The sequence below is a fragment of the Nestor notabilis genome, unplaced genomic scaffold, assembly GCF_000696875.1.
Source record: "Nestor notabilis isolate BGI_N333 unplaced genomic scaffold, ASM69687v1 scaffold6823, whole genome shotgun sequence".
Taxonomy (NCBI): Eukaryota; Metazoa; Chordata; class Aves; order Psittaciformes; family Psittacidae; genus Nestor; species Nestor notabilis.
The window spans coordinates 57,414-70,888 of record NW_009920509.1 but is presented as its reverse complement, the minus strand read 5'-3'; the positions used below and the strand labels follow the sequence as shown (position 1 = coordinate 70,888).

Here is a 13,475-nt window from a genome sequence, read left to right as displayed (position 1 = left end):
TATTTGCTAATACATCCTCTATAACCTCTCTTTTGTGGACTTGAATGGGCACAAATGAGCCTTTGCTCTGCTAGAAATTGCGTCTGAGTAGAGCTAGGGGTTAGTTCATACTGATCAGACAAGTCACCTGGGATTTTTTCTCATCTTTAGTTGAGAAATACACAAATATCCTTTGTAAAAAAGGGTTCTCCCTGTGGAATATAATTTTTATTCCTGCAAGAACCCATGCAGACGTTCCTGTAGACAACACCTGTGTGAATATTTGAGGGTGTTTGTTTGCTGAAATATCTTGCCAGTTGAAACCAGTATCTGTCGCAGCTATTTAACAATACTCTACTCTTTTCATGCGAGGGATTTATAGCAGGAACAATGAGTTCATGTATTTCATTACAGATGACTGTACAATGCATTAGCAAAACGCTCTGTTTTTTTCCAAACCCACGCCATTGGGAAGTTTGTTCAGGCTAGCTAGTAAGCAAACATATGCAGTTTTGATCATTAACTGATGTGTGAATTGTTGATACAAATAGGGAAATAGAGGGTGAGGAAGGAGGGCAGTAGTGCTCGTTTGATTAAAGAACTGTGCTCTCTTTGCTACCATTTTGTCTGCTCATCCATTGCCACTCTGAAGATTACACTTCTAATAAATTAACTACTTGGATATGGCCTGTAATCCCCCTGAGCAATTATTTTAGCATCTGCCATGGCAGACTCAATTTGGCTAACAATTGCTATAGCTCTTTGTAGAATTAGTTCTGGTTCAACTAGTAATTACTCATATTTATGTGTGGTACAGCCACTTTCGCTGCAAGCAGGTCTCCAGTCATTTTGTTGGGCAAGGCCTTGGAATTATGTTGTGTTTATGCAAAGTTGCCATGTATCAGTCAGTTTATTCACCTGCTTTCTGTGTCTGTTGGCAAACTGCAGATACTTCTATATCTGAGTCAGTTTAAATATGGGGAAAAAAACCACAGCTGAAGCTGGAATTGCACTATTTTGTCAGCTTTCAGGAGGGGAAAGCTTGTGAAATTTGCTCTGTCATTTGGTGCAAAGGCTGGAAGTGTAAGGTTGTCTCCTGATCTTTCTGTTAATAGCTAACCTGTACATGTCAGATTAAGCTGCGGGAGGATGTGGGACCACAGAAGAGTACAGTCCTCCCTCCTCCCTGCTTTTGGAGAGCAGTGCTGTATGTTTCTTTACCTAGCTTTCCCTCCTCTGGACAGAGGGGTTTTTTTGTCCTCTCAGACTGTTTCAAGTGCTGGTTCCCACATTCAGTGAGGAAAAAGCTGGTGACTCAGTAACCCAATACGTGCTGCACTGTCCTAGCTTACACTCTCCTTAAGCCTCAATTAAGACTGATATAGTGCACTATGAATTGGGACACAGTTAACGTTCCCCTTGCTGACCTTGCTGCTTTGCTGATAACCCCTAGCAGAGCAGCAGACCTGCACAGTGACAGTAGGGGAAGTTGTCTGGTTGCCTCAGCTGGATCCATCCGGGCTGCACACGAACAAAGTCAAATGAGAGCAACTAACAGGAAGGGAATTTCAAAAGCAAGTTAAACCGAAGAGCCACGAGTTATCCTGATAAGACACAGGAGTCCTACCAAGAAGAGTGAGACATGGCTTTATTACAGCTCTGTTGTAACAGACTTGAAAGCACACGTCTTCATCTACGCCCAAGTAATACATACAGAGAAGTACAGCCCAGCTATATAGCTGAGGCATAAGCACTTTGGACAAGGCAGAACTTAATGTTGGTTTGTGGAAGAATACCTGAAAAAAGGTGTTATTTATTTATTTACATTATTTTGGTCTTAATACTGCCCGTATTTAGTCAAGAGATACAGTTAGTTTGCAGTTACTACCTTGCTTAGTGAGGCATGCTGTGCTAAGACACGTAGTAAAAATGTGTTTGTGTGGACGTTAGTCTCATTTGGAATTTGCAATGCCAGTCATTTTGCAGTGATTTTTAATGATACTTCTTTTGGGATGTAGAGTCCAAGTCTGCAAAGGAAGCAGTGATCATGTCAGTCCTTTCTGTGACCAATGAGAAGAATTTGTCTTCCACTAGAGGTAGAAAAGTCTTTCTAACAGAACATTTTCTTCTTTAATGTTGTAAGAGAAGAATCTGTCATGGTGCTGAATGGGCCAGGAGGGATTATGAGGAAGTAACAGAGGTATTTCCATGTCCGTTAGAAACTTCCTTACACCCAAGTATCTGAGTTGGTGTCCAGATGGAAGTGTTGAGGGAGAAGTGTTTGGGGAGAATTCAGTGATCAGATATCTAATTTAATTCAGGTTTGAGATTACTGCATGTTCTTATGTATAATTTTGGTAAGGCTCTCAACACCTGCCTCCAGATGGGATTTTTTATTTGGTTCCTTTAGCCTTGAGAGATCAGGGTTCAGGCTGCCTGCCAGAACATTTGTATAATGAAGGAAATATAAAAATAACAACTGTGGTCACCCTGTTTCTTATCAGCTCTGGTCACGCTCTCTTGTGATCAAGATATCCAGCCTGTCTAGTGATTAGGGATGCAAAGGTTTCTCTCTTGCAGCACATCAAGCAAATGTGAATCACATAGTCACCTCCTCACCTCTTTATAAACCTCACCCATTTCTTGGTAAAGGGGTGGGCTGCTAAAAAGGTAACCTTTTAAACTTTCTTTCCAGAAATTTACCACTTAATTGTGAGCCTGCTTCATTTGTTAAATGTAATAAACATATGGCTAACCACAGAACCCCATCAAGATAATTCCTTCCATTATTCCTCAAAGCTTTGCCAGACAGAAGCACTATCGTATAACTTTCCCACTGCCTATACACAAACTTCTCCTGAAGACTGTTTGAAGTATCTGTTTTACCTCTGGCTATGACCATCTGGGTAAGCCTAAAGCATGTATGTGCATGTGCACACAGATTCATACACGCAGAGTTTGACTATATTTAATATAAAGTCTACACTTTACCTATTTTGTTCTCTTCTTCAAATACACCTGAATGTAAACCCCAGATTAACGCTGCTATACTTTTTCAGGGATTCCAATGAGTGAAGACCAAAATAGTCTAGATGTCAGGAACCGCTTATAGTTTGGAACCAGGCAAAACAGTGTGGCTGTCCCTGGGCATAGCCTGTTTACCAAGCCAGGCTTTCATCTTGGGACAAGTCAGAAAGTGGAAATGTTAGCAAAAATGCCTAAAGTTAAACTAAATTTGGTGAGGAACTGAAGTTAAATTGATAAGACAAGAATTACCAGGCAACAGGATTTGCTCATGATATGTTTTTTTTTTTTTTTCTTTATGGTCACTTTTTGCTCAGGAAAGCTTAGACATGATATATGTCTGATTCAGGTGATCTGGCTGAAAGTCTTCAAGTGCTGGTACATGTAAACACTAGCACCTTCTTCATCTGCTAAGTGTTAGTCTTTGTTTTGTGAGTAGCTCTTCACAGTTAAGGCACACAAGACTATCCAGATGCTAATACAGATAAACTCTTCTGAGGTTGTGCTGTAGAAAATTGAAACAGTAATTGACATTGTTTCTGTGAAATTTTAGTTATTTATTGTAGTATTATAGACCTGTTGATTGGAAGGGACATCTGGAGGTCCCTTCCACGGACAGCCTCCTGCTCAAAGCAGGACTTTTACCAACACAAGATCACATCAGCCATGGATTTGTCTAGCTGGATTTTGAAAACCTCCAAGGATGAAGATTATACAGCCTCCTATGCAGAATACTGATCAAATGTGTAAATGCAAGTTCCTGCGTTTCTGAAGCAGGTGCCCAAGAGTTTTCAGTCAAGCGTCCTCTTCAACTGAAGCCCTCAGGTTGGCTGGTCAGTTATTACTGTTCTGTTGCTATTGCCTCTTGCTGTTTTGCACCATGTGGTACATTTATGGACTGCAATATTTATTTTCCCTTATAGCACACTTCTGGATTGCTACCAGCTTTGGCATGCTTTACATCCCACATGGTTCAGGATTTGTCTGTGGATTTCTTTCTCTTTAGACCAACTGCTGCATCACCCTTTGTTGATCCGTGTTATCCAAATTATCTCATCTTTCATAGGATTGCAAATAGCAATATTCTTTTTCTGTGGGAGTAGGTATAAGCACCAGCTGGAGCTTTGTGCATTCATTTATTCTAATTTTCTTTGTAAATCTTCCCATCCAAAACCAAATTACACTATTACATTAAGACTAATTACATTAGGAGCTGCTCAACACGTAACGTAAAATTAAATGTTATCTCACAGAGCTTGATGATGCTGCACACCAGAACAGACGGGTAGAAAGTATTAAATTGTATCAAGTTATGGAGGGTGCAGATGAATCAGAAGTAAGAGCAGGTACTCTTCTGAATGGCCAGCGCAGAGTAAGCTTTGCTCATACAAATTGTCAGAGTGTGATTCCCCTGCTGAGGCTTGTGCATCTGCTGTACACCAGGCTTTGAGTCTGGATGCCTTTCAGTTTATGTGAATAGATCCTACACCTTTTCTGACCAAAGTGATGATTCGTCTTACAGGTATCTTTTATATATCACCAAGGGAGGAGTGTCATTCAAAGTAATGTCTGCGTTCTTATGCTTTTCCCTTTCATTTCTCACCTTCACATATTATATTAGCTTTTGAATTATCATCTTTTGGTTTGCCTAGTCTATACACATTTTGGGTCCAACAGTATGTACTCTGTGCACTGACTTTTTCTGTCAGTGACACTGACATAGGACTCTTTGGAATCATAAGAGTCCTCAAGACAACATTTTTTTAAGGAAAAAAGCCCCAACTTTCCTTTTTTTTATAAGGAAAACTAGAATCCTGGGGTCATAGTAGTGTTCTCAAAGAAGTGGAATTTATTGTACAGCTGCTTCTCAGCTGCTCAAGACATCAAGGAACATGAATTGATTTTTAATTACAAATTTTATTTGATAGAGATGGCTGTGACCCACAAAGCTCTATTGGACACTGTATCTAACAGCACTTCTTACAAAGACTGCAAATAACACCACGTCTTTGAGTCTAGGGCCTTAACCATGGACAGTTTCCAGGTAGGTAGCTTCTAAAAATCACAGAGCTGAAGTTTTGGACCAGCTATCCAATGAGAGCTATGGTAGGAGATGTCCATGTTGACAATTGAAGGCTAAGAATAGGCATGTCACCTTGATGACTCTAGACAGCTTGTTTCCTCAAGTCAAAGACTTCAATTCCCTAGAAAAATAGACATATGCAAAAGAACTTTTAGGCAGTTCAGAATTGATGCTGATTAAAAATTATGTGCTTAGGTTTACCTGACATTGACTTCAGTGAATCCAAGCAGGTTGTGTTTTCTTAGAATCAGAATGGACTTAACTCTATGAGGCAGAGTCTGAAACATAACATTTAAATATCTCCTTCTAAATATATTGTGAAATATTCTAGGAAAACTTAAAACATTATCTAAGTTGACTTCTTCCTAACAAATACTGATTGCTTTTAAAAAGCTGCTTTTTCATTCACTCTTTATCCTAAAAAAACAAAAAACATTCATTCTCCAACGGAAAAATTTCAACTAGCATTTCCAAAACCAAAGTGAATAGCTAAACATACATCAGCCTGGCCTCAGTCTAGTGGACAGGCTAATGGATCTGCTACTCTGGCTTTTTACAGGAACTTCACTTAGTAATTTCTGCATCAAATTCATAACTTCAAGCTGAACTCTTGCATAACCTTTGCATGCCAGTCTGCATTAAAGATTAAAGATAGGACACCTAGTTAATGTTCTTTGACTTCATTCCAAGTATTAAAGACCTCTTTGACCTGTTGCCTAAAGTCAGATGTTGACGAATTGTTTGTAATTGTACTATTAATCTCTGAACTACAGAGCAAGGAGCAATACTCAGACCTTTCAGTTGAGGTTAAACTGATGAAATACCCCACTTGAGGTACATTTCTTTGGCTGTGTCCTGTAAACTGCTTCTAGGTTCTTTGGAAGCCACAACATTTACAATGGCTGTCCTGGTTGCTGTATGGAGAGGTAGGATTCGTAGCTCAGTTTGACCTTAGATACCGGGTGAACCTGCAACGTTACTCCAAGTTGGGGGAGAAGAACAGTTTCTGTCTCATCATTATCTGTCTGTTAGACCACAGGAGCATCACATTTTCATCTAGGCTGCAGATACATTTTCATTTTAATGACAAGGTATGAGAGGGAATTTTTTGCTTTGAAAGAAACAGAACTCAAGTGAGGAGGGTAAGGAAAGTGCACAAGCTGATTTTGGATTAGGCTGCTGCTCTGTAGCAAGGAGCTTTGATGTACAGCTGCAATCTATATGAAAAGAAAAAAGTAAAAAGAAGAAAAAAACCTTTCTTCAGAAAGTTTGATGATGACAATAGCTTTCAAATGTTCATATAACATTTTGGAGAGCTAACCTGTCTTCTGAGAAAAGCTACTTTATCAAAGGGAGAAAGCACAAATTTTTGTTTCTTAACTTCAGATGGCCTTAACTTTGGAAAAGAAGGCAGTGTGAAATCCTTAGAGCACACACTTGGAAAAATCGTGCATGCTGTTTCCTTAGTGTGCTAGGCTATGTCTTTGATGCACAAGACAATGAATCTATCAGATACTCTTAGTCTTCTTTCTTCCCAAATTTTCACTACCATTTTCCCACTCAAAGGAAGTTCAGAAGCAAAAAAACAGCCAGTATTTTTTGGTGGGGTTTTTTTGGTTTTTGTTTATTTTTCCCCCCATGAATCAGCATCTGAAAGAAAGTCAGCCTTCATGTAGGTGGCTGTATCCTCGTAAATTATGGGGCTTTTAGTCTCTACCCCTTGGCCTTAGTTAGGAGGATGGCGGGAAAGAGATTGTTCCAGGTGGCAAAATAGGCACAAACAGAAGCAAAGAGGGTGAAACCTGTTAAAGACAAATGCAGAAAATGGGTTCACCCAGCAGACTTTAGTCGTTTTAAAATTCTGAACTGGATCCTCCAGGGAAACAGAAGTTATTTTATCCCTTTCAGCTTATTAGGTGTACAATTGTTTGCTCCCAGATGGCTCACTTGCCACATTTCAAACAAGTACAGAGCCAGCTTGACAGGGGACAAGGGAGGCATGTCAGTCTATAGAAGCCACAGTACACAAAGATGTGGTGCAGGCAGCAGCATAGTCTCAGTCTCCCCATTACAGCTGAGCCAGGGTGAGGTACAACAGCCAGAGTCCCTTGGCACAAGTATGTACATCATGTCCCCAAGGAAGATTCAAGCTAAATCAGTGGACATCTGTGATCACTTGAAGTGCCCCACAGTGTATGTTTTTTGTGAGCAGCTTTGGTTTCAGTAGCCCTGTTGGCTGCTACTCTGAGAAAAAAACACATTGCTTGGGTTTAGGGGGATCTCTCTCTAGGACTTGTTTATGTTTCTGTGCAGGCTTGTGAAACTGGATGAAGTAGGTGTGAAGTAGGGTGTGCTGGCTGCTGCTCAAGGGTATGCTGGGGCTCCGATGCACACGCAGATTTTGATGACCTGGCACTGAACGCTGACATTTGTGGTTGTTATTGTCATTCTCACCATGAAGTGACAGATTTTTATGTAAGGTGCTAGGTCATGAAGTAACTCTGTCTTGGTTCAGTACCTTCGTATTTATGCTGTAGTGGTTGAATACGATTATGGGAAAAAAGTTTGTTATGAACTAAAGACAATGAAACAGAGCCTTATAAAGGAAATGTAATATACTGCACATTTTATTTTCTTTTTAAGCCTGAGTACCACTGATCCTTCAACACTTCAGTTTTTGTTCAAGTTATATAGTTTATATAGGACTATAAACCGCAAATGGTGATATCTGCATGTAATGACTCTATTTAAATAGACAAAGTAATTGCAAGGCTTCTCTTCAAGAAAAGAAGCCTTTCCATATAAGATAATACATTCTGGCTGTAGTATTCAAAAGATAACAATAGAAGTTATTCTGCTTCATAGTTGCTGCTTTTTCAAGAATATCAATGAGATCTTTTTTGGGAGTTTGTGTGATATAAAAGTCTGCCATTTTTAAAACACAGATCAGGCTCTGAGTTGATCAAGCTGAGCACTGCTTGCATCTGGTTGCTGATGTGTGAGTAGCACCAGTTTTGAGCATTTTCAGGCTGAGGAAGAGTGTTTACAAATGAAACAGGAGCTGTCAAAGGATTTTTAGGCTGCTGTGGAAAAAGCTAACCTAGCAAGGTCTTAATGAGGGCAGAAGTCCAGCTCTGCAGTTCGTAGGACTAGTCTAACTTTTCATCTCATGCTAATGACCTCTTTGAATGGGGGCATCACCACTACTCCTTTTCATTCAGAGGTAGCCTCAACTTACAACCTAGATAATCTGCAGCTTCTCAAAATGTGCAGTTAAATGGTGTTTGTGTCTCTCACAAAGGCCATCTCCTGATATTTATCAAAATATCAGGAGAAAGATGGCCACAGCTTTGCTGTTCCACACTCTGCTGTTTCCTGAACCCCTAGATAGTATTAGTGCATTCGCTGTCATTGTGAGGAAACATCTCTCAATTTACATATAGTTTATACCAGTTTATTTTTGTTCCTGCTTTCACTGGGTTGATGAAAAAGTTTAAAACTTTTAAGTGTCCTCGTATAAAGGTACTGGAGAATTCTGAGGATTACTTGTTCAGAGAAAGAATTTCAGCTAACATATTTCAGAAAACTTGAGCTGAAAGTAAATGGCATTACAACATCACACCCCTTGAGGATTTCACCATCAGATACAGTTTTTAAATGTCTCTTAACATATTTATCCTGCTTATGTCAGAAATTGAATTGAAAATCACCTTGGGTAAATTGAACTAGTAATTTTTTTTTCAGTTCTCAAAAACTACCTTTGGCAGAGCAAAAGTTGTCTAAGAAAACAATAGGTAGAGCAGTCATCCACTCTGAAGCCTGACTTCATGAAAATGACACTGTGAGCTTAACCATCATGATGTTGATTCGCAGATTTCCAGATCAGACATACTGACTTCAAGATTGAAACAAGATCATTTGGGTTTTTTTCTTGTCTTATCCTCCCCTTATTTGCCAGCCTAACAAACTCAGCAAAAGGTCTCAAAATATGGCTCAATTGTTCTGCATTAGTTTTGTTGCAAATTTGAGATATTAATGACTGACCTTGAAATTGGAATTTGGGAAGGGGCAAGGTATGAATTTTGCTGCTATCTTTCTTACTGGCTTTTTGAAATTAATGAGATCAAAGTGCAGGGAAAAAAATCGACGAAAGTTGCTCTATGAGAAGTGGAACTAGTAGAGTCACGTACATGATTAGTATATGTCCTTTTTACACTTATACTTCCCATTGCTCTGCCTTATGTTCTGTGACCTCCCCAAAGACTAAAAAGTAAAACCTGAGCACTGTGCCATCCTAGTAGGTTCTGTTGTAGCTGGACAGCAGGTTCAGAAATTATCAGAGAGTTAATGAAGCTTCAAACCCACAGGGCCATCAGAGAGAACTGCAACTATGAAGATTAAATATGCTTATCTTATTATGATCTTAGAAGGCCAATAAGATGCAAGTAGACTCAAAAAACTCAGCCCAAATTTATAATATTAGAGACAATACTGTGCCACATCTGCCAGCTGTGGAATGTACCTCAGTGCATGAGCAGTCCCACCAGAAATCAGTATGGCTGCTTAAGTACTGATTCAGTATCTGTCTTCAGATTAGATGGCAGAATACCATGTCACAAGTGATTAATCAGGACTTTCAAGTTACTCTTTTAATGTTTGGAATATTTATTATGTTTATAGCATTTGTAATACACGTACAGTATATTTAATCATAATGTGTTGCTTCAAATAAAAGTAGTATTTAAGACATTTCGTGTGTCTTCATGCCACTCAAGCTTACAGTTGAAATGATCATGAAGATCTTGTATTTAGCATTTATGCTATTTGTATTCAAAGCCTAGTTAACTCCACTGATTAATGGTTAACAAGAAGATCCTTTTATGTGGGTCTCGTTATTTCCATTTCTATCCTTTGCTGGAGCTCTGCAGATGTATTTCACATTGACGAGCATCTGAAATATGCCTGAGTTTTGCCTTTTTTCTAGTAAGAATCCTTTTCTTGGATCAAATCCATTAGTTTATTTCCCTTGAGCTGCTCTTTCAGATGCAGAAGGATGATGTTTAATTTCATGTAAAAACTATTTTAATCAGAACAGGTAAAAATATTTCTGACATGACTAAATAGCTGGGCTGTTATTAAAATGTTGTATTTTGGAAACAGTGACATTTCCACATGGTCTCTTACATAGGTTCTGTATTTGTAGTCAGTTGCTGCTTTTATAAATGGTATGCAGTGCACAGGAGGGTGAGTTCACACATCCTTTTCTGTTCATGCACACTGGCCTGTGAACTATAAATGGAACAAAAGGATGAACTTCAGTGGGCACTTGCCACTTTTATGTGTTGATGGTTAGAAGTCTGTTGATATGCCTGAAGTAGTTTAAATAAAGACTGTGCCACATATATTTTTCTTGTTATTTTTAGAAGTCCAGCTCCAGTGCGACCTGAAACTACGCCATCAACTGCCCCTACAGAGAAGCAGGAGGTTAAAGTTTCTCGTGTGAGGAAATTAACAAGGCAGTACAGTTTGTGAGTAACGTATGGCACTCTCTTTATGTTTTTGCCTACTACAGCTGAAAATGAAGGGGGATGCTAATTACTGTTCCAGCTATGCCTTCTGAAAGGCATGAGTGCAATTACATGATAATGATCTTATACTGATACTGTTCCTTTCATCACTGAGAATCTTCAAACTTTTAATATGAAATGCATTTGCTGTCCTTGTGCAGTTGCTAACCCTCAGAATTACAGGCCCTCTGCCTTTTTCTGAGCTTACAAATTAGGAACTGAAAACCTCTTTTCCACATGAAATGTCAAAGTCCTCATGTGAGCTAAAGCAAGCTGCTCTGTTTGCTTCACTGCAACCCCATTTGCAAAATGAGGAAAACTGTCCTTGTTGGATGGTCAAGCTGTGCAGCCAGGCATTGCCTCTCAGAAAGTGCACCCTCTCTCCCTCTCTGTGATTTTGTCACATGCAAAAATTGCTGAGACTGCTACAGCTACAGTTAAGTCTTAGTCTTGGCAAGAGTGATCTGTGCCTATAGGGCTTTGGCATCCCATTTAAACGTAAGTCAACTGATTTTAGAGTATCTAGAGGTGTGAAGTACTGAAGAGATGTGGAAATCTGTTTGTTGTTTTGTCCTTCATATGAAGGGACAGACAACACCTCCAGAAACTAAGGGGGAGAAAAGGGATAATGTCAGCATAAACTTATTAGTACAAGAAGACAAGTGCCATAACGAATTAAAAAATATGTATGTGTTCTATTCAGAATGGCAACAGTTAGTCCCTCCAGCAATTTAACATTCTACTGTCCCTGAATATATAGCAACATTAGCAAACATTTTCCTTCTCTCCAAATGGATTCTAATAAATATCAATATGTAATTATTTTCTGTCTCACTCTTAAGAACACTGGCTTTTGTTATGGGGAAAAAAAAAAAAAAAAAAAGAAACAATCTACATCACCAAAACTAAAAAATTATTTAGGAGAAGAAACAGAAGAACGTATCAGTTTGAAACTAGAAGGAAAAAAGCAATTAACCATATCGGTATTTGTCAAAGAGACCAAGGCTGACATATGGGAACACACAGCCACAGCTTGGTCAGCAGCCACATAGCAGGCTCTCTCTTACAGTGACACATCAGCCAGGATGGTTTGAAAATGAGATAGGAGATGGGAGTTGACAACTCAAGCTGGGAAGAGAACCCAGCTTCCCTTACTGCTTGCTAATCCTGAAGATAATGTGTGACAGGAACTTGACAGCATTTGGTAGGAACAGTTTCCCAAGGCCTGAATGAAGCCGGCTCACTCACTCTGCCCAGCATAGCCCAGACAGCAGTGTGCTTTTCTTGAATGAGACATCACTTCTACTACCTCATTTTCTGCAAGCCAGTATTTCAAGATGTATCTTATTTTTTCAGATTTTTATATAACGCAGGGGCTTGTAGATTGCAGTCAACAAAGGAAAAGGTGGTGACACTGAGAGAACCCATTATTTGATGCTCATCTTATGGCAGGCAATGAACAGGATGCACTGAGCATCTTTGAGCACATTCCTGATATGTAAGGAAATTCATGTCCTATTGCAGGTATAGTCACAGGTTTTGTACAAACACTTAGAAAAGTTTTTGATTTAAGTTTTAACCTAAACAGATGGTTAAACTTGGTCCTCAAATACTGCTACATGGAAAACAAAGAGAACAGGGTTATTCTATGTAGATAATTTTGATGTAAAGGTTACGTGGGTGACATTAAGTAAGGATAAGTCTGTGTTGAAGATAGCAAGGCTAGTGAGAAACCAGTTTTTAAGAATCTGGGTGAAAAAATTGCTCTAGGGTATATTAGGGCTGGAAAGGTCATGTTTACCAGTTAGTGACAACCAAGTACTAATAGGTAACAGGAGAGAATAACAAAAAGAAGTACCTCAAGGCATCATCCCTGAAGTAATAGCAGAATCAGCTCTTACTAGATCATTCTTGTCTGAGAAAGTGTTTAGCCAATCTGTTCTTAAAGGGCAAAGAGAAACTTCAGGCCAGAGACCAGGCACGTCCCTTTCCTGTACATGGTCCCCCAGAGCCACTGAGCAACTGCAGAATGACACTGAGGAAAGGGTAAATGAAAATGAGTGAGAGTTTGTCCTAGAGACAAAGTAAAGGATGCCAGAGGCTGCTGGGAGTGACAGTACCATGGAGAATTCATCAGCATCTGGGAAGAGCAGGACCTGGAAAGGCAAGAGCTGAAGTGACGATCACAGTGGAGAAAGGCAAGTGGAATGGAACGGAGACTAGAGGCAAGGTCATGCAGAAAAGGCAATGGTGTTATTACAGACACATTGAGAAGCAATATTTAAACATTGTATTTGTATTAAAAAAATAAACAATGTGTTCAGGAGTGAATGCTCAATTTTTGGTTGTTGATTTTTTGAGGCACCTTTTTTAAGCATGTCTTGCCCTCATGTGGATTTTCAATTATAGAGTGTTTGACATGAGAGACAGCACATAAACACATCTAACCACAGATGTCACCTGTGTTACGACCATGTGTAGGGCTGAAGACTCCCTAGTTAAAAATACAGGCTGTGATTTTAAAATTTTTTTTCATAGACCCAAATTCTATGAAATCTAATTTAGTTTGTGTCTGGAATGCAAATATGGGAAAAACAAAAATAAAGAAAAAGCGGAGTATTGTGAAAGGAGTATAGTGAAGGTCAATTCTCAGTCTTATAGCTGGCATGCTAATATCTTGATGACTGAGGAGACTAGACTCTTACCCTTAGTTTTGGTTCACAGATGCTAAGAAGCCTTTCTGAACTGGCAAGTTCTCAACAATTTTCCACTTTCTTGTATGCAACAGAGCAGCTTTACCCAGCAAGGATGGAGAGGGTGCC

At 39.3% G+C, this 13,475-nt stretch overlaps 1 protein-coding gene across 1 annotated transcript in view; it reads left to right on the top strand.

Moving 5' to 3' along the window:
* EPB41L4B (erythrocyte membrane protein band 4.1 like 4B) overlaps positions 1-13,475 on the top strand; it is a 123,721-nt gene that overhangs the window by 80,568 nt on the left and 29,678 nt on the right. Inside the window, exon 20 of the mRNA XM_010010695.1 lies at positions 10,510-10,614. Coding sequence (XP_010008997.1) covers positions 10,510-10,614 — 105 coding nt within the window. The remainder of the gene's footprint in view (positions 1-10,509; positions 10,615-13,475) is intronic.